Source organism: Aquarana catesbeiana, linkage group LG13 (assembly GCF_042186555.1).
Source record: "Aquarana catesbeiana isolate 2022-GZ linkage group LG13, ASM4218655v1, whole genome shotgun sequence".
In the NCBI taxonomy this organism is placed as follows: domain Eukaryota; kingdom Metazoa; phylum Chordata; class Amphibia; order Anura; family Ranidae; genus Aquarana; species Aquarana catesbeiana.
Window position 1 is genome coordinate 117,238,112 of NC_133336.1, and position 21,854 is coordinate 117,259,965.

The 21,854-nt window shown below is 43.7% G+C and overlaps 1 protein-coding gene across 1 annotated transcript in view; it reads left to right on the forward strand.

Moving 5' to 3' along the window:
• MESD (mesoderm development LRP chaperone) overlaps positions 1–21,854 on the forward strand; it is a 30,871-nt gene that overhangs the window by 5,692 nt on the left and 3,325 nt on the right. Inside the window, exon 2 of the mRNA XM_073610091.1 lies at positions 21,087–21,319. Within this exon, the coding sequence (XP_073466192.1) occupies positions 21,087–21,319 (233 nt within the window). The remainder of the gene's footprint in view (positions 1–21,086; positions 21,320–21,854) is intronic.

A 21,854-nucleotide genomic window follows, 5' to 3' on the forward strand; every position in this document is an offset into this window, starting at 1 on the left:
CATCCAATCAAAGAGAGCTGCTTGCAGTCCAGAGAGCCCTCCAGTCTTTTCAGATGGAGATCAGGGTCACAACCTCCAAATCCTGTCAGACAATATAGCGACAGTTGCGTATATCAACAAGCAGGGAGGCACGAGAAGCCGGAGGCTTCAGTCCATTGCCCAGGAGATCCTTTCATGGGCAGAGGGGAATCTAGCCTCCATTTCTGCTGTACACCTGAAGGGGAAAAACAATTGCCTGGCAGATTATCTCAGCCGTCACAGGATAGACCGAGACAACTGGTCCCTTCATCCCGAAGTCTTTGCAGACCTCACCAAGAGATGGGGTTATCCGGTAGCGGATTTGTTCGCAAACCGAAACAACCGCAAGACGGAGATATTCTTTTCCATGAACCCGGCAGACCAAGCCTTGGGGATCGATGCTCTGGCAAACCCGTGGCCTCCAGGCCTATGTTATGCCTTTCCGCCAATCAGGCTGATTCCAGAAGTCCTCCGGAAGTTTTGGCTGGAAGAGACAGATCTGATTCTAATTGCCCCGTTTTGGCCCAAGAGGCCATGGTTTTCCCTGCTACAGTCTCTGGTTTCAGAGCCTCCGTGGAGTCTTCTGAAAAGGGAAGACCTATTATTGCAGGGTCCAGTATCACACCCTCAGGTGGTTTCCTTAAACTTGACGGCCTGGTATCTGAAGAAAAGATACTGAGCGCCCAAGGGTTCTCTGACAAAGTAGTCAGGACTCTCGTTAATTGCAGGAAGCCAGTTACTAGAGCCATATATTCCAAAGTTTGGAAAAGGTTTAACTCATGGTTATCTGAAAATGATAGATTAGCTCATGATATTCCGTCTATTTTGGAATTTTTCCAAGAGGGTGTCGACAAAGGTCTTTCTGTTAGTACCTTAAAGGTACAGGCGGCAGCTATTAGTGTGTTCCTCCAGTTTTCTCTCCTGGAAAATCCCACTATAGCCAGATTTTTCAAATCTATCTCTAGGGCCAGACCAGTAGTAGTGAGAAGTTGTCCAACGTGGGATCTGTCCCTAGTACTTCAAACTCTGGTAGAATTTCCGTTTGAACCTCTGGAAAGTATGTCAGTTAAGTTTCTTACATTAAAAACTGTGTTCCTTATAGCTGTTACCTCAGCTCGTAGGGTAAGTGAGTTGCAGGCCCTATCAGTTAGGGAGCCCTTCCTCACGATTTTTGAGGATCGAGTTGTGTTACGAACCGATCCAGGTTTTTTGCCCAAGGTGGCAAGTACATTCCACCGATCTCAGAACATCGTATTGCCAAGCTTTTGTAGTTCGCCACAGGGCGACTTAGAAAGAAAATTTAGTTTTCTAGATGTAAGAAGGATTCTCTTGGTCTATCTTGAGGTCATGAAGACCTTTAGGAAAACTGATGCCTTGTTTGTCCTCTTTTCTGGAGTTCACAAGGGGAATAGTGCATCTAAAGCCACATTGGCTAGATGGATAAAGCAAGCCATCTTGGAAGCTTACAAAATTAGGTAGGTCCCTACACCTTTTGTTACTGCGCACTCAACTAGAGCCTTGTCTACGTCTTGGGCTGAGAGGGCTGGTGCCTCACCGGAACAAATTTGCAGGGCTGCCACTTGGTCCAGTTACTCGACCTTCATTAAACATTATCGCCTGGATCTCCTATCAGCTCAGGAGCAGGCGTTTGGTCGTAAGGTCCTTCAGGCAGTTGTCCCTCCCTAGACTGGTAAGTTCTGGCTCATCGTCTCATGGGCTGTCCTGGAAGACGCTTGGAGAAAAGCTGAGTTAGACTTACCGGTAACTCCTTTTCTGAGAGTCTTCCAGGACAGCCGGATTCCCACCCGGTATTGTCTGAAGTTATGTGTATTATGCATATGTTTTGCAGGGTCCTACGGTTCTTGAGAATACTGACATGGGCCTGGAGGATCGCCCTTTTATCTGGTGGGGGTGACGTGTTTCCTGTCCTGGTAGGAGGAGCCCAAGGTCTCATGGGCTGTCCTGGAAGACTCTCAGAAAAGGAGTTACCGGTAAGTCTAACTCAGCTTTTTTTTTCAAAGAGCCCCAACGTTTGCAAGCAGAATATACTAGTACTCTTCCACCCAGGACCCCCCCACCCCCCCTTACACAATTGTGCTTACTGTACCTGTTAACCCGTTTCTTCTTTTTGTGTTGTTACTTTCTATGGTGCTTGTGGCCCAGAAGGAGCTGAGAAGTTGAAAAATCTTTTCTCCTCCCTCTCGGCGTCTGTGTTATGGACATATAGATTACTGCCCTTTTCTAAATTTACAGTTGCTAAATATTGAAGGTTGACTTTTCTAATGTATAAATTCTTTGCAGAAAGGTTTAACAGTGTTGTAAGCTTCCATATCCTTTAAACCGTGATAATATATTCACTTTATCACTACCAGGTGTGTGTGTCTGTTTTTGGTGATAATCCACAGCCAGGATAATGGTATTTTCCACATGTGTCTTTAACCGATTGCCAACCAGCCGCCGCAATTTTACTGCGGCAGAATGACACGGCTGGGCGTAACCACATTGCCTTGCATCGCTTCGCCTTTTGGCCAGTAGAGGCACGCGCTGCTGGAGGTGTGTGTGCCCAGAGCTGATGAGAGTGCCCAATGACCGCGGGCTCCCGCTATCACTCATGACAGAGCGAGAACCGGGATCTGTGTGTTTGCAGGGGAGTAGAGACAGATTGTGTGTTCATACGAAGTACACCGATCTCTCGATCTCTCTCTCTCTCTCTCTCTCTCTCTCTCTCTCTCTCTCTCTCTCTCTCTCTCTCTCTCTCTCTCTCTCTCTCTCTCTCTCTCTCTCTCTCTCTCTCTCTCTCTCTCTCCTCTCTCTCTCTCTCTCTCTCTCTCTCTCTCCTCCTAGACAGTCCCCTCCCCCCTACAGTTAGAACACATCCAGGGAACACGGTTAACCCCTTGATCGCCCCCTAGTGTTAACCTCTTCCCTGCCAGTGACATACAGTAATCAGTGCATTTTTATAGCACTCATCGCTGTATAATTGTCAATGGTCCCAAAAAAGTGTCCAATTTGTCCACTGCAGTATTGCAGTCTCGATAAAAATTGCAGATCGCTGCCATTACTATTAAAAAAAAAAAAAAAAATAATAAAAATGCTATTAATCGATTCCCTATTTTGTAGACGCTATAACTTTTGCGCGGAAAAATCAATATATGCTTATTGTGATTATTTATTTTTTTAACCAAAAATATGTAAAAGAAAATATATTGGCCTTAGTTGTTTTTTATAAAAAATGTGGGATATTTATTATAGCAAAAAGTAAAAGCTATTGTTTTTTTCAAAATTGTCGGTCTTTTTTTGATTATAGTGCAAAGAGGTGATCAAATACCACCAAAAGAAAGCATTATTTGTGGGATAAAAGGATGCAAATTTTGTTTTGGTACAGCGCTGCACGACCGCGCAATTGTCCATTGAAGCGACGCAGTGCCGTATCGCAAAAAATGGCCTGGTCATTGAGCAGCCAAATCTTCCGGGGCTGAAGTGGTTAAATGTGTTTGCAGTAATTTAAAGGGGTTGTAAACCTTTGTGTTTTTTCACCTTAATGCATTCTAGCAGTGACCGGCACCCCAGCCTCCCCTCTTTTCCTCTCCCTTCTAAGTATTCTCTATTTTTATTCCTTCTCTTACTCCTTGGTGCGGTGGGGGGTGGGATGAGTGACAATGCTAGGGGGAGTTCTGATCAACCAACTAAGGTGCTCTTGATCAACGTTATCTTTTGATCTGAGAACTGTAGTGGGGACTTTTAATGGCAACTATAATCGCAGGTAGTGTTACTCACTGTGTCTCCGACATTGTGGTGTCTCGCAGCAGTGACATCTATGCCGAAATCAGGAGATAGGCTGACCTCTAGTTTCTGCCCCCCACCCATGCTGTGAACTGAATGGGTGGCTGCGAAGAGGTTAAGTGGGTGGCCGCGGGCTCCAGTGGGCGGCCGCAAAAAGGCAGAGAGCGGTGCGGGCTTTAGGAACAGCACCAGATTTGGTGACCCCTGGCAAATCATCATTCGACCCCTTAGGGGCTCCCGACCCCCGGGTTGAGAACCACTGGTCTAGAGCTCTCTTCTCTGCTCACGGAGCTGTGAAAACCCAGCAATTGGCAATGTTCGATCGCTCGGCTCTCAGTGAAGAGGCACCGGGGGACAAATGCAGCATCTACCTTGGTTAGTATAAATCTTAAAAAAAAAAAAAAAAAAACCCTTCTCTTTTAATGTAGAAGTGATTTGAGCCACTCTGCAGCCGCCTGACCACTTCTACAGGCCACACAGAGTAATCTTGGTTTGATCAGATTTTTTTTTTACAGCAAAGGAGAGATCTGGGGCCTATTAAACCCCGCATCTCTCAGGAAAGTTACTGCCCATGCTGTCACAAAGGATGTTGCTCATGTCATGTGATGCCGATAAAGTTGATGATAAAAAAAAAAAAAAAAAAAGTAGAAAGGGATAGTGGGGGGAGAAACTTTTATAAAGCTGAAACAAACCTTCCTATGTTTTTCAGCCAAGGAAACTGCTATCTTAGTCTGATATGCAGTTACCATGGTGGTGCACATGTGATCAGTTATGACACCAGCCATTTGATGTTTTGACAGTTTGGTTGACAGCACAAGTTTTTTTTTTTTTTTTTTTTTTTTTTTCTTTAAACCATTAGTGAATGGTTTAGTTCCACTTTTTAAATATTTTTTTTTTTTTAAGGTGCCCCCATCCCCGTGTTCTCATGCATAAATGTGAATACATACATAGGTCCCACAGACTTATTTAAATGGTGATCGCACCACTCATGAGGTATCGCCGCAACCAGGGGGAGAGCAATAATTCTAGCACCAGACCTGTTGTGTAACTCGACTGGTAACCTGTAAAGTCTTTTAAAGCATCATGTGATATGAAAAAATTGCAACAACCACCATTTTATTATCTGCTGTCTCTGGTTTAAAAATCCAATAATGTTTGGGTGTTCAAAGTAATTTTCTAGCAAAATGCTGATTTTCACATGTATGCGAGTAGTGTCAAAATCGGCCCAGTTTTGAAGTGTTTAAAGTAGAATGCATTCAGGTGCAAAAAACCGTAAGGGTTTACAACCCCTTTAAAGCAGTTCTCCACTCTCGGGGGGGGGGGGGGGATCTTGTAGCTGGTGACTTGCTTACCTGTCCGGTGATCCATCGCCATCTTAACTGTGGGCATCTGTTTGTGCTGCTTACTGCTTCACAGCTATCTGCCCACTGCACATGCACAAGTCGTGCTGTGCTTTGTGAGAGGACCCGCAGTTATCTGGGACCTGTGATATGTCCCACAAGACTGCGGGGAGGAAGGGGGAGAGGAGAACTTCTGTTCAGATCGCCTAGGTCACAGGTGTCACTGGCGGCCCTCCAGCTGTTGTGGAACTACAAGTCCCATGAGGCATTGCAAGGCTGACAGTTACAAGCATGACTCCCACAGACAGAGGCATGATGGGACTTGTAGTTACGCAATAGCTGGAGAGGTGCCAGTTTGACACCCCTGGCCTAGGTGGTCTGAGATGTATTGAAAATGGGTACCTGTCAGAAAAAAATCCAACAGGCCTGTTGCACACAAGTTGATCGATGTACAACTTGTGTACAACTACAGTGCCCATACATGGATCCTCTGCTTCTGCTGAACTGGCCAAATTTCCATCCCTGTATCGCCAGCTTTACCATTGGAAATATACAGGTGCTGGTTAGTGTTTTTTTTTACAGATTCTGTATTGCTGAAACACATTCTAGTTGTGGCTCATCAATTGTTTTCATTTTTTTTCTTTTGAAATTGGTTTGCTATGGGCAATTAATGTAATAACAGGTAGAGAAGTCCCAGCAGGACCTGAAAATTCTGTTCTTGCAGAATACAGGTAGTGTGAATATGGTGACAATTTCCTAACCTGTGTTTGTTTTTTATGGATCACTTGTGATAATTGGATAGCGGAAGTGCTGTATACAACACAAAGCACTAGGGCTGCAACTAATGATTATTTTCATAATCGATTAGTTGGCCGATTGTTTCAATTAATCGGATAATAACCTTAAAAAAAAGTGTGGTATATAATATAGGTAATATGTAAAGTTAAAAAAAAAAAAAAAATTAAATTTATTCTTAAATATCTATATGCAGTGGTAAAAATAACCAACTATATGATTGGCAGCTAAGTCTCTAATCCACTCTGAGAATAACAGACAGAAGAGATATACTGTGTATAGTATTAGAGGTTGAATCTGGTAAATATCATCAGACTCAGATCAAATTTGTTATTTGAAGAGATAAAAATCGGACTCTTGCAGATTTTCAGACAGAACTGTAATATATTATGTATGACAGACTCCCTTGACATAGGCAGGTGGATTGATCAAAGCTCCCTGCGCCTGCTGTCAGTTATGCTGACCATACAAAACCAATGTCTTCCTTCAAAAAAAAAAAAATCATTTTTAGAACGATTGTTCGATTTTTCTAATCGTTAAAGGGGTCAAATCAACGTACGTTTTCGACCACAGTGACCGGAAAAGGCGCAGAATAGAAAACTTCATGGTCAAAGGAATTTTCAGACAGTGTATGTGGTTTTCATTCAGAAATTACATTAATTTTTAAACAATGTTAAAAGCAAGGGAATTTACAAAGATTATTTGTATGAATCTTCCTGTCCGAAAGTCGATACGTGTATGGCCAGCATAAATCCATTTCTGCAGTGCTTTTTGCTGTGCGTTTGTGTTTTTTGCACACGCGATTTTGCTGCGATTTTTTTTTTTTTTATTTCTCCTTCTTTTTGTCCAATTTGTTGTTGGGAAGATTAAAAAATGCACTACATGCTTTTCTGCAGCTTCTCTATCGAAGTCTATTGAACCAAACAAGCAAAAAAAGCACCGTTTTGTGTTTTAAACAAGTCCTTGACCCTTTCCAAATATGCAGCGGCTGAAAAAAAAGCATAGATGCGAACGTGTCCCATAGGATACCATGGTAAATGAACTGTAGTGGATTTCTGAAAAAAAAGCACCTAAAAACGTTTACGTTTGAACCAGGCCTAAGACATTTAGTATCAGCAGCATGCTTGCTTTTTTTTTTTGTATAACCTGTTATAATGGGGTTTAAAAAAACAAAACTAAACTTGGCACTTTTATAGTAAAAAAAGAGCAGATAATCGCTACTATAAGGGGTTCATTTATACTCTGGAAAAAATAAATTAAAAATCTCTATCGAATGTGGGTGTCTGAGTGTATATATAATACTACTGTATAATACTATTTTCGATATCTATTAGATATACAGCCCTCAAAAATTCTGCTTTCATTTTGTAAGTGGAATTTGAGGGCTGGCGAGGGAAGGGCTGCCTGGAAGTGATGGGGGGGGGGGGGGGGGGCGCGAGCACCGCTGGCAGGCGGGTTGTATGGGAGTCCTTCTCCCAGCGCTCACGGAGGGGAAGAGAGGAGAGCAGGCAGCCGGATCATCAGAGCACGAGGAACATCACTAGCGGCTTTTATTTCAATAGCAGAGTGTTCCCCGCACTCACTGTCGCACACAGCCCCTCTGGTCCCAGGACTTTAAAAGACAGATCACCTGTCCAATGCCGGGACGAGTGACTTTATCAAAGTTCCCTGGCCAGGGGGCGGGGCTGTATCTGACGCCGAGCGGCTATTGAAATTAAAGCTGTTCCAGTGATGATCCTCGTGCTCTGATCATCCGGCCGGCAATCCTTCCTCTCCTCTGTTCCCCTCCATGGTGGACATGGGCAGGCTGCATTGATGGGCAGAGATAAAGTTGTTCTTAAATGTTTTATGCAGAATTAAGTTATAAATATTAGGTGTCAGCTCAAGAGATAATTTATGAGGGCGTGTTTAGGGGCAGGGTAGGGGTTGGTTGGGGCAACTGGTGACGAGTAACCCTTGAGGCCTGGCTAGTAGCTCAGGACTTGAAATTTGTCTGTCTCTTATGGGCATTATAACTAGGAGTCATACATGCCACTATATGAAGGGTGGAAGAGACCCTTTTTTTTTTTAATTACATGGAAATGCACAATACTGGTAAAAGTTTATTTTAAATGTAATTGTAATGCCTTCTATTCCTTCGTCTATCAGCCTTCCCCCTTCTCTTGGTTCAGATGCTGATCTTCTCTGCACAGTCTTTAACTGGTTGCCACCCGCCCACCGTCAAATGACGGCAGGGCGGTGCGGCTCTCGTTCTGGGATGCGTCATATGAGCTGTATGTGTGCTTCACTGTATTTCCAGATATGTAAATAAATAATGCATTCTGTATGCAGGCCAACTAATCGGTTGACCGATTAATCGAGTATGAAAATAGTTGACAACTCGATTAGTAGTTTCGGCCCTATGAAGCACCTATCAATTTTAGAATGTTATTAACCACTTAACCGGCCCATAGCTGAATGACGGCTACAGGGCGGTTTCGTAACTCTGGGAGGGCGTACAGCGACGTCCTCCCAGAGTTCCGCTCTTGCACGCCCCCTGGGGCATGCATCCGAGAACATCAGTGACCGCCGGGTACAGAGGATCCGGCGCATCACGGTAAACGGCCGCTGATCGCGGCCGTTTACCATGTGATCGCTCCGTCAAATGTGTACCGATCGGTACAGAGGGGGAGGGATCGGATGGCAGCAGCGATGTGGGCTGGATGTGTAGTGCCCACAGCGCTGACATGTGCAGTCACATCCATGGATCCATCCCTCCATGCTCTGCAATTCCCTGTGCAACACTCTGCAATATAAACCTAAAAAGGAGGAAACAAACCCTTAAGAACCAAACGCGCTCCCCCAATCTCAGCGCTGTGTAAAATCAGGTCTTGCAATGCTAAAGACAATGCTAGTTGATATACACTAGAGTGTAAAGTGATATATGCAGTAAACACCATTACATATATGAATTCATTGAAGAGGAGGTTTCCCTCAGCAGCCACTAAAATCAATAAAAATGGTAGAAAAAATGTCAAAATTAAAACCTCAAAAGGATAAAAATAGAAACATCAAAGCGGCGTTTCTATCAGGCAGCAATTGTAGATCTGATAGATTAGTTTGCAATAACTGAAAATTACAAAACTGAAATAAATTAAGAGTCTCAAATGGATATAGCTACCAGTTATACCATCTATATCCATTTGAGACTCTTAATTAATTTCAGTTTTGTCATTTTCAGTTATTGCAAACAAATCTATCAGATCTACAATTGCTGCCCGATAGAAGCGCCGCTTTGATGTTTCTATTTTTATCTCTTTTGAGGTTTTAATTTTGACATTTTTTCTGCAATACCCTGTGCAATACTCGGCCATAACCTGCCATGCTCTGCTATACTCGGCCTCTGTATGTGGCCAGGCTGTGGAAGTCTCACACGTGGTATCGCCGTACTTTACATATCTCACTGTAAAGAGCACCTGTCGTGCCATATTCCTATTACATTATGCAAAAACATTGGGCTAACTTTACTGTTTTTTTTTTAAGCACAAAACTGTTTTTCCCAAGGCGTCTTTCAGGACAGCACCTGAGAGATAGTGACTCCTCCCACCGGACCATAGGAAACACCTTCTTCCTCCAGAACTTTAAAGGGAGTTACCTCCCTACCATACCTCAGTTTTTGTGTTTCCTCTGGCCCGGAGGGAACATCTTTTGGGAGGGGAGTCAATGTCTCTCGGGTGCTCCTGGGAGACGGGACTTCCTTCTCTCTTGTCCTCCACAAGAGACCCACTGTCCTCCCGGCCTACCCAAGCATCAGCAGTGGTAGCAGTCGGTTCCTCTTCCCCTCCTAGTGCTCGGTGAGAGCCGAAAATCCAGTGGCCCGCGCGGTCGTAGGAAGCGGCGGTGCGCGTGTGCCGCCGCTATTTTGGCTGGTGGCCGGAATTGACAAAGCGGGTCACTGGGTCAGCGAAAACGTCATTTCAGGCATGGCAAGATTACGAGAGTTTCTTCCACAGTCGTCCGGGATAACTTCAAATCAGTTTATTCTGACCACTCTCTCGCAGGGCTGTACTCTCGAATTTTCCAGAAGCCCCCCAAGAAGGTTTCTGATAACAAATACCCCTCGAGATCCAATAAGGGCCCTGGCGTTCCATAAAAACCAACAACCCCCAGAAAGATTTGCACATCTCCAACTGTTCGCAGACCTTTCACAATTTACCATGCAAAAGCGAAAAGCCTTATTGCCGGTAACCAAAGCTCTCCGCAACCACGCTATACCATATCGGTGGGGATACCCCGTGAAAATAACAGTTACCCATGATGGTAACACCACGGTAATTACAGATGTGGAGGAGGGACTCAAACTGCTCCGATCACTAGATATAATACCTGATCACCCCTCAGAAGGCCCTTCACCCCCCGCAAAACCCGACACTCAGTACGCGGCCCTCTCCAAGATGGCGCTGGCGCCATGCGAGATCCTCCTTCTCCCACAGACAGCGCGCGGTCTGCGATATCCAGCCCGGGCTCACATGCAGGCTCCAAGCACAGCTCTCCTGGTGCCTCCACACCCATGTCCCGCAGCCCAGCAAAGTCCAAACCTCGGCTAGCAGAAGACACTCAGCAAGGCAGCATGACTCCGGATACCATGGAGGACACAAGGGAGCTGGTGGACCCGTTCACAGCCTTCCCAACAACGGGTAAGCCTGTATCTGACACCACCTTAAAAGATATGCTTGTCTCCCTACGCAGCTCTATGCACACAGATATGATGCAGTGTGTACACAATTTTAAATCTTTACTAGGAGCTTTAGGGGGAAGAGTTGATCACATAGAGGATAAAATGGGGGATTTTGCGGCATCCCACAACACTCTGATTGACGCCCATAACGACCAGTCTGATGAGATCACATGGCTTAGGTCAAAGGTCGCCGACCTTGAAGACAGGTCAAGAAGGAACAACATTAAGATTAGAGGGGTCCCTGAAAATGTTCTTCCCCCACAACTCCAGCAATATGCACAGGACTTAATCCAAACCTTCTTACCTAACATTCCAGATAATGAAATCTACATCGATCGCATTCATAGACTCCCAAAACCGGCACACCTCCCAGACAACATACCCAGGGATGTGCTGATGCGAGTACACTTTTACCAGACCAAGGAACCACTCATGTCTGCGTTCCATAAAAACCAACAACCCCCAGAAAGATTTGCACATCTCCAACTGTTCGCAGACCTTTCACAATTTACCATGCAAAAGCGAAAAGCCTTATTGCCGGTAACCAAAGCTCTCCGCAACCACGATATACCATATCGGTGGGGATACCCCGTGAAAATAACAGTTACCCATGATGGTAACACCACGGTAATTACAGATGTGGAGGAGGGACTCAAACTGCTCCGATCACTAGATATAATACCTGATCACCCCTCAGAAGGCCCTTCACCCCCCGCAAAACCCGACACTCAGTACGAATGGCAAACAGTGTCCAGAAAGAGCAGTACCAAACGAAATAACTCAAAAGCACCCAAATACAAAACCTAATCCTACTTTATCGCATCAAGGTTCCTGATAAAGCCTGGAGCATGTACCAAAGTTCTCCCCCTCCTGAGATATGGGCATTTGTTGTGCCCTCAGACGCAAGTTCAACCTCAAAGTTATTCTGCAATACTTGTTTTTTTTACAATTATCTTTTTATTTTTTCCCCTACTCTGACCTCTCTCTCCCTCTACTGGTCTGAACTCCAAGTGGACATCCTCATCAATGTGGATCCAAGAAGCAATAACCAGCTCACCAACTGTCGACTCATCAAAACAAGATTGACTACTCCACTGAAACCAAGGTACTACACGCATCACTCCTCACATTACCTTAAATGGCGCTTAAAATAGTTTCATTTAATGTAAACGGCCTCAACCACCCGGCCAAGAGAGCTTCTGTATAGAAAGAAGCAATAAAACTCCAAGCAGATGTCTTATGCCTCCAAGAGACACACTTTGCCACTGGTAATACCCCACATTTCCAACACCAGCAATTTCCTCATGTGTTCCTTGCCTCAGCTCCTTCGAAACAAAAAAGGGGTCCATATCGCTATTAGGGACTCTGTGGCCTTTCATCTTTTGGAAACACACGTACACCCAGCTGGAAGATATATAATACTTATAGGAGAACTTAATAACAAACCCTTTACCATCGCCAATCTATATGCTCCTAACTCTCACCAACTCCGTTTCCTTAGAAGACTCTACCGTAAAATCTCTACTGTCCAACAGGGATCTCTGATTGTTTGCGGAGACCACAACATATCACCTGACCACTCTTTGGACACTACCTCCAAGGCCAAGCGTCCTCCTCCCTCACTTCAGCCTCTGCTACACTCTGAAAATATATTTGATGTATGGCGCTGCCAACATGCAAATGAGAAGGACTACACCTTTCATTCTGCTAGACATAATTCATATTCCAGAATAGATTTGATTATGGTAGATAAAATGTTACTGCAGGCAGTGTCCTCCTCCACCATACATGACATAACATGGTCTGACCACGCTCCTGTGTCGATCACGGTGGTGGAGGGGCACACTCCAAGCCCGGCATATATCTGGAGAGCCAACACACGTATTCTTCAAATGCCACAGCATGTTAATAATTTAAGTAAAAATCTAACTGAATTTTTTGACGCCAATACCGGTTCGGTGTCTGATCCGGCAGTACTGTGGTGCGCCCATAAAGCGTTTGTTAGAGGGTTGATGCTTCAGATAAGTGCAAGGGAGAAAAGGCAGAGGACGCAAAAGCTAAACTCACTAATCAATGATATCAAAGACCTGGAGACATCAAATAAACAAAACCCCAACTCTCATAATGCTCAAAAACTATCCCAACTTCGTTTGGATCTCAGACTCCTATTGATCGAAAGATATGACAAACACAATACCTTTAAAATGTCCCACTACTCGTCGGGTAATCGTGCAGGCAAATTCTTAGCCCAGAGGCTCAAGATAGCTAGAACCAAGGCTAAAATTCCTTTCTTGATACACCCCATCACTAAACACAACATTTACAATCCTAAAGCCATAGCAAACTCTTTTGCTGAATACTACTCTACGCTATACAATCTGAAAACAAACCCTGACACTCCACAGCCAACAGAGGAGAAAATTCAGGCTTTTCTGTCGCAACTCAATCTTCCTTCTCTATCTCAAACACAACTTGAGGCCCTCAATGCCCCCATAACGGAGTCTGAGATCCAAAAAGGGATACGTTCACTTCCCCTGGGTAAATCTCCAGGCCCAGATGGCCTCCCAAACGGGTATTATAAGGCATTCCAATCCATACTAGCCCCAACCCTACAGACAGTGTACTCTGCTGCAGTGTCCTCTGCCTCGTTTCCCCCAGAAATGCTTAAAGCATATGTGGTAACTATCCCAAAACCTGGTAAAGAGCCTACTTCTCTGGCCAACTTTAGGCCAATATCATTACTCAACACCGATGTTAAGCTTTATGCAAAAATATTGGCCCACAGACTACTTCCCATCCTCCCACTTCTTATAAAACCCGACCAATCTGGCTTCACGGCGGGAAGACAACCGGCCGATGCCACCAGAAGGGTCATCAACATAATACAGCATGCCGGGTCGTGTCGGACGCCTTCTCTGCTCCTCTCTTTGGATGCGGAGAAGGCGTTCGACAGGATACATTGGGGTTACATGAACCAAACCCTGCAAAAATACGGGTTCTCTGGCCCCATCCTATCTGCTGTACAGGCATTGTATTCTTCTCCCTGTGCACAAGTCTTCACGTCTAATTTACTATCTGATACCTTCAACATATCAAATGGGACTAGGCAGGGCTGCCCCCTCTCCCCCTCAATTTTCAACCTACTGATTGAACCTTTTGCAGAAAGAATCAGAACACATCCGGAAATCTCAGGCTTCTCCATACAAGGAAAATCACATAACATAAATCTATTTGCAGACGACATCATCTTATTCCTCTCTCAACCTAAAATATCATTAAGTCATGCACACAGTACCCTAAATGAGTTTAGCAACATCTCCTATTATAAAGTCAATTTTACAAAATCAATTATACTAGATTTAGGAATAACCCCCTCCTTAAAATCCAAACTTCAGACATCCTTCCCCTATACATGGAGCAAGACGAGCATCACCTACCTAGGTCTTACATTGACCAAAAACCCAAATGACCTAGCAGAAACCAACTACTCCTTTTTAATTACTAAACTCACCAAAGAAACAAATAGACTAGCCAAAATAGAACTAACTTGGTCGGGCCATCTTTCCTCATTCAAAATGCTAATCTTACCCCAAATACTGTACATATTCCGAACATTAGCTGTCCCAATACACAACACACATATCAAAGCCTTGAACACTCTACTTTCCAGATACATCTGGCAATCCAAGAGACCAAGATGCTCTAAAATCCTCCTGGTCAAACATAGAAGGGCGGGAGGCATGGGACTGGTAGACATTAGGGACTATTATCGTGCAGCAGTTCTTACACAACTTAAAGAATGGTTTGACCCAACATCTGACAACCTATGGTGCGGAATTGAAAGAACTCTAATCCCTTCTAACAACCTGCAATGTTTCCTACTTTTAGATGTATGGAAACCCCACCCATTACACACTCTCCCACTCACTCTCCAAGCATCATTATCTGCGTGGAGAGACCTATGTAAAACCCCAACTCCGCCACCCCAACTCCAGGAAATCCCTATACCCATAGCAATTATTTCTCAAGCCATCCCCAATCTTAACATGGGAGAATGGCACAACAGAGGTATTAAATTTATCACGGATTTATATTCTAATAACTCCCTTATCCCCTTCACTACACTGCGGGACCAATATAACTTATGCCCTGCGGATCAATATAAACATAATCAAATAGTTCATCTCCTGCGCTCTATTAAATCATATCACATATACCTACCTAAAGAAGCGTGGAAAAATCTCACCTCGAAACCCACTCCTACAAAAGGTATCTCTCTGTTCTATAATATTTTTCAAGGCAAACTAGATTTTACCAAATCTCAACCTTTCCAGAAATGGGAAACAGATCTAAACGTGCACATTGCAAACTCACAGTGGCAGTGTGCATTTAGATCACTCTATAAAGCTTCAAAATGTGTCAACCACTGGGAACTTTCCCAGAAAATTGCACTACGCTGGTATCTTGCACCTTACAGGATTTCAAAATTTGGAAATAATGGCTCCCCGCTATGCTGGAGCAAATGTGGCTCCATAGGTAACCTATTACATATGTTCTGGTCCTGTAAGCACCTAACTAGTTTTTGGAACTCTGTCTTCCTGTCTATTTCTAGCATCACAGAAATTCTGACCCGTCCTAAACCAAGCTTGGCAATTTTGAACGTGGGTATTGAAACTTTCCCTCCTGAATTTAAAACCGTAATCAACCATATTCTACTAGCTGCTAGAACACTAATAGCCAAACATTGGAAGGCAGACAGAGCTCCAAATGTATCCGAAGTCCTCACAAACACCCAGACACACTATGTATATGAATCTTTGATAGCCATTAAGAATGGTCAGAAAGAAAAGTTTGATAAAAATTGGAAAATTTGGACAACATGGTTTAAAGGTAACTGACTTTAGCAAATATTAAATGAACCATTCAAAACCTAACTGCTTCCACTATGTTCACATGAGATCAGACCGCAGATGAACCTCCTTCCGCCTTCCCCTCTCCTTCCCTTACTCCCTTCCTCCTACCTTCCCTTCCTTTATGTTATTATTTTCTTTATACGTTAAACTTCCAGTTATATTATATCTGCATATGGATAACATGTTATTCAGTTATATCTATAACAATGATATTAATACGCCTTACGAGACCATTGCCTTAATAATATCTTGGAGATTAAGATTGTCTAAATAAAATAGCTATACCTTTGTTAATGTAATATTGTACAACACAACGGTGTAACACTGTACTTTATGTATAACATGCAAAACTCAATAAAAATCATTTAAAAAAAAAAAGAAAAAAGACTGACAACCGATGCCAGTTCCTGGGGTTGGGGGGCCCACCTAGGAAAGGGTTTCACTTAGGGGAAACTGGTCCAGGAAAGAGGTGACAAAGTCCTCAAACTGGAGAGAGCTCAAGGCGATTGACTTGGCTCTGAAGTCATTTGCTCAGGGTCTTCAAGCTCAGCATATTCAAATACTAACAGACAATGCCACGGCCGTGGCTTATATAAACAGGCAGGGAGGTACTAGCCATGAACATTCTTCGGTGGGCAGAAGGACACTTGCTGTCTCCATCAGCAGTCCACCTAAAGGGGTCTCTGAACAGGGTGGCGGATTTCCTGAGCAGGAACCCCATTCAGGAAGCAGAATGGTCTCTGAACCCAGAAGTTTTTGCTATGATTGCTGAAAAATGGGGGCTGCCAGAGGTGGACCTGTTCGTCTCAAAGGAGAATGCCCTGTTTCTGCAATTTTTTCCCTAAACAATCACGACGGATCACTAGGGACAGATGCTTTGGCGTATCCATGGAAATTCCATCTTTGCTACACTTTCCCCCCATTCCAGTTAATTCCCTAATATTAAGGAAAATTCAGAAGGAAATGGTACCAATCATCCTAATCACGCCCTTTTGGCCAAGAAGGGCCTGGTTTTCAACCGTTCTGAGAATGGCGGTCAAGCCTTATTGGCTTCTGCCCCTCAGGTATGATTTACTGTTACAAGGTCTCGTAAATCATCCAGAGGTAGCCACTTTGGCGCTCACAGCCTGGTATCTGAAGAGCAGCTCCTAAAAAGCAAGGGTTTTTCCAACCGGTTGATTTCAACACTATTATCAAGTAGGAAAAAGGTGACTAGGGACATTTTTTTCCAAGGTCTGGAAGGTTTATAATACATGGTGTAATTCATCTGCCCAGGACCCAGGGAGTCTTGTGACCATTCTAGAATTTTTACAAGTTGGAGCTGACAAGGGGATAGCAGTTAGTACCTTGAAGGTGCAGGTTGCTGTGCTAGCAGTGTTCTTAGAAAAATCTGTGGCCTCGAATCCGTTGGTAACCCAATTCTTTAGCTCTCTTACAAGATCCAGACCAGCACCGCTTAAGTTTTTTCCTAAATGGGATCTGTCGCTAGTCCTTCAGTTTCTAACAAGGAGTCCCTTTGAACCTTTGGAAGAAGCGCCACTCAGATATCTCACTTTTAAATCTGTGTTTCTGATTGCCATTGTCACTGCACGCAGGATCAGTGAGCTTAACGCTTTATCAATTAAGTAACCCTATTTGTCTATCTTTCCAGATAGGGTTATATTTAGAACAGACCAAAAATTCTTACCAAAGGTAGCTTCAGTACAGAATCGTGTTCGGGAAATTGTACTTCCAACCTTCTGCCCTAACCCAGCGGGGAAAAGGAGACTTGTTTCCACATGTTGGATGTCAGAAGGACTTCGTTATGTTACTTGGAAAGAACAAAGCTCTTTAGACATTCAGACATTCTGTGCTATTTTCGGGCAACAGGAAAGGTTGACAGGCTTCTAAGGTTTCTTTAGCAAGGTGGCTGAAACTATCCATTGCAGTGGCTTATTCGCATGCAGGTGTGCCTCCACCAGCAGGAATTTGTGCACACAACAAGAGCACTAGCAGCCACTTGGCAGAGAGCTGGTGCCATCCCTGAACAAATTTGCAAGGCGGCAACATGGTCAAGTTTTCACACATTCGTCAAACCTTACAGGCTGGACCTCGCATCTGCTAATGATCAGGCGTTTGGCAGAAAGGTCCTGCAAGCTGTTGTCCCGCCCTAAGGGGGTAAGTCTCTGTTAACCTCTCAGGTGCTGTCCTGAAAGACGCCTTGGGAAAAACCAAGTTAGACTTAGCGGTAACCTGTTTTCCAGAAGTCTTTCAGGACCGCAACATCCCGCCCTATTGTATTTAATATACTATGCTGTGACTAACGTATGTGTTTGTGTTCCAGCCGGGGCCGGAGGTTTTCTCTTCTACAACTGAGGTATGGTAGGGAGGTACCTCCCTTTAAAGTTCTGGAGGAAGAAGGTGTTTCCTATGGTCCGGTGGGAGGAGTCACTATCCCTCAGGTGCTGTCCTGAAAGACTTCTGGAAAACAAGTTACCGGTAAGTCTAACTTGTTTTTTTTTCCAAAAAAAAACGTGTTCGAAAAATTGCTGCGCAAATACCGTGCGAGATAAAAAGTTGCAACGACCGCCATTGTATTCTCTAGGGTCTTTGCTAAAATAAATATATAAAGTTTTGGGGTTCTATGTAATTTTCTAGCAAATAAATGATGATTTTTACATGTAGGAGAGAAATGTCAAAATTGGCCTGGGTGCTCCAGAACGCCTGAAGGTGCTCCCTGCATGTTGGGCCTCTGTATGTGGCCGCGCTGTGTAAAAGTCTCACACATGTGGTATCGCCGTACTCTGGAGTAATAGCAGAATGTGTTTTGGGGTGTAATTTGTGGTATGCATATGCGGTGTGTGAGAAATAAACTGCTAATATGACAATTTTTGTGGAAAAAAAAAATCTTGATTTTGCAAAGAATTGTGGGAAAAATGACAACTTCAAAAAACTCATCATGCATCTTTCTACATACCTTGGAATGTCTTCTTTCCAAAAAGGGGTCATTTGGGGGGTATTTGTACTTTCCTGGCTTGTTAGGGTCAGTAATTCAGGTGTGATCAATTTTCAGATATTGGCACCATAGCTTTTGGACTCTATAGCTTTCACAAAGACCAAATAATATACACCAATTTGTACTTGTTTTTACCAAAGATATGTAGCAGTATAAATTTTGGCCAAAATTTATGAAGAAAAATTACTAATTTGCTAAATTTTATAACCAAAACAAAGAAAAGTTAATTTTTTTACCGAATTTTCAGTCTCTTAGCGCAAAAAATAAAAAACCCAGCGGTGATTAAATGCCACCAAAAGAAAGCTCTATCTGTGTGAAAAAAAAGACAAAAATTTCATATAGGTACAGTGTTGCATGACTGAGTAATTGTCATTCAAAATGTGAGAGCACCGAAAGCTGAAAATTGGTCTGGTGGTTCAGTGGTCAAGTGGTTAACCACTTCAGCCCCGGAAGAATTTACCCCCTTCCTAGCCAGAGCACTTTTTGCGATTCGGCACTGCGTCGCTTTAACTGACAATTGCGCGGTCGTGCGACGTGGCTCTTAAACAAAATTGACGTCCTTTTTTTCCCCACAAATAGAGCTTTCTTTTGGTGGTATTTGATCACCCCTTTTATTTTTTGCGCTATAAACAAAAAAAGGGCGACAATTTTGAAAAAAATGCATTATTTTTTACTTTTTGCTATAGTATCCCCCAAAAATATATAAACAATTTTTTTCCTCAGTTTAGGCAGATACGTATTCTACATATTTTTGGTAAAAAAAATCGCAATAAGCAATTATTGATCGGTTTACGCAAAAGTTATAGCGTTTACAAAATAGGGGATAGTTTTATGGCATTTTTATTTATTTATTTTTTTTTAATGGCGGCGATCAGCGATTTTTATTGTGACTGTGACATTATGGCCGAACACATCGGACATTTTTCACACATTTTTGGGACCGTGTCATTTATACAGCAATCAGTGCTATACAAATGCACTGATTCTTGTGTAAATGACACTGGCAGTGAAGGGGTTAACCACTAGGTGGCAGTGTAGGGGTTAAGTGTGTCCTAGGGGCGTGTTTCTAACTGTGGGGGGGCGTGGCTGTGTGTGACACGTCACTGTTTTCTGCTCCGATGACAGGAGGGGAGATGCTAGTTTACATTAGCATCTCCCCGTTCTTCCTCCCCGTGAGGCGATCGCGGGTATCCGCTGGCCGCCTCTTAAAGGGGAACGTACAGGTACGTGATTCTGCCTGTACGTGCCCTTCTGCCGCAGTATATCTGCGTGAGGCGGTCGGCAAGCGGTTAAAATGAAATATTATTAATATTGCATTGATTGTGCGTATCACCCAAGACAATGACCCTGACTTACAATATGAGTAGAATATGAGCACTTTGAAACTTTCTACTGTGTATATCTCTAACACTGTCCGACTATCATAATTTATCCATGAAACAGGCACTGCATGTGCATATATATGGCTCTTGTAGAACGTTTTAAAAAAGTTTTCTATTTTCACGTGGAAAACCTCCTATATTTGCTCTCCACAGCACTGATCTGCTGTGGGACTTAACATCGGCCGGTGTGAGATGCACCGTCCACCCATCTCCTCCATTTTAGAACTTGTGCCATTCCTTCCCAGAATGCAGAGTGTTCTGTGACTGGGGGAAGTGGTTCCTGTCTTTAATCTGCCCTTCCTCATTCACAGAACACTTTTCATTAAGGGAAAGAATAGTGCTAGGAGTTCTATGAATGGAGGTGGCGGGTGAATGGTGCATCTTTCATGCTTGCAGCAGATGTTAACCCCTCACTGCCAGAAGATCAGCACTGTGGTGAAACATGGCAGCAAAAGGGAAAACATTTCTACACTATGCCAACTGCACATAGGAGACACTGCATTACAGAAAAAATAAAATTAAACTTCAAAGTGATTGTAAAGTCTCGTGGGTATTTTTTTTTTTTTATAACCCTGTTATTTGCCTCCTCTGCAGTTTTTCACAGGGCAGTGTGGATCCTCCTCTTCTCGGGTCCCTCTTCACTGCTCTTGGCCCCTCCTTCCTATCAAGTGACCCCCACAGCAAGAAACTTGCTATGGGGCAGCCGAGCTGCAGCTCCATGTGTCCATTTGGACACAGAGCTGCCGTTTGACTCCACCCCCTCTCTTCCTTGATTGGCTAACTGACCTTGACAGCAGCGGGAGCCAGTGGCGCCTCTGCTGGTTCTCAGCCAATCAGGAGAGAGAGTCCCAGATAGCTGAGGGACTTATGGACATAGCTGGACAGAGATGGGGCTCGGGTAAGTATTAGGGGGTGCTGAGGGCAGCTGCTACACACAGAAGGTTTTTTTTATCTTAAGATAAAAAACCTTCTGCCTTTACAACTCCTTTCAGCTTTCATTTTTACAGCTATGGCTGTAAAAACACCTGTTTTTTAAAAAAAAATCTTCATATTTTGATCCATTATCTGAACAGTATTCTGTACAGTATTTCAGTTTTGTTTTGAAATGAACATGAACAGTATTATTTATCATTCTTTATATAGAAAGATGATGATATAGAAGAAGGTGATCAGCCAGAGCACAAAAGAAAGCCGACTCCAGTAGACTTCACAAAACTTGATCCTAGTAATCCAGAGAGCATCCTGCAGATGACCAAGAAGGGGAAGACTATAATGGTCTTTGCCACTGTGTCTGGAAACCCCACAGAGAAAGAAACCGAAGAAATCACAAGCCTGTGGCAGGGCAGCCTTTTCAATGCTAACTATGACCTTCAGAGGTAAGAGTGCAAAATGTTACGGGGGATAAGAAGGGCCGTTCACATCAGAATGCGATGCGCAAAGCCTGCATTGCATGGGCGTTTTCCACACCACACTGCCCTTAAAATCTGCTGTGGGTGTCAATCTAATCTTATCAACGTCCCAAACAGATTGCAAACGCAGTGCTTCTACCTGCACCAAATCACATGGTACAAAAGTATCATGCCATCTGGTTGCAGTGCAATTTCAGACTGTTTGAATGAATGGGCTGAAAATGGCACAGGGATTGCACAGGAATACAGAGCTTCCCTTAGGGCCAGTTAGGTATGAACTGGCCCTAAGGTGTTTTTCACGTGGGCTTCAGCTTGTGAAAGAACAGTGTGAGCAGCAAGCTTTGTGCAACTTTTTCTAAGCCTTTAAAGTGGAGGGCCACCCTGGAAAAAAAATGCCACCAAAAATCCTAAAAAAAAAAAATTTGTAAAAAATTTTTATACTTGCCTAAACCCTTATTGCTAGGCAGTCTTCCTAATCTGCCTCTTCCGCGGCGTGTTCTCC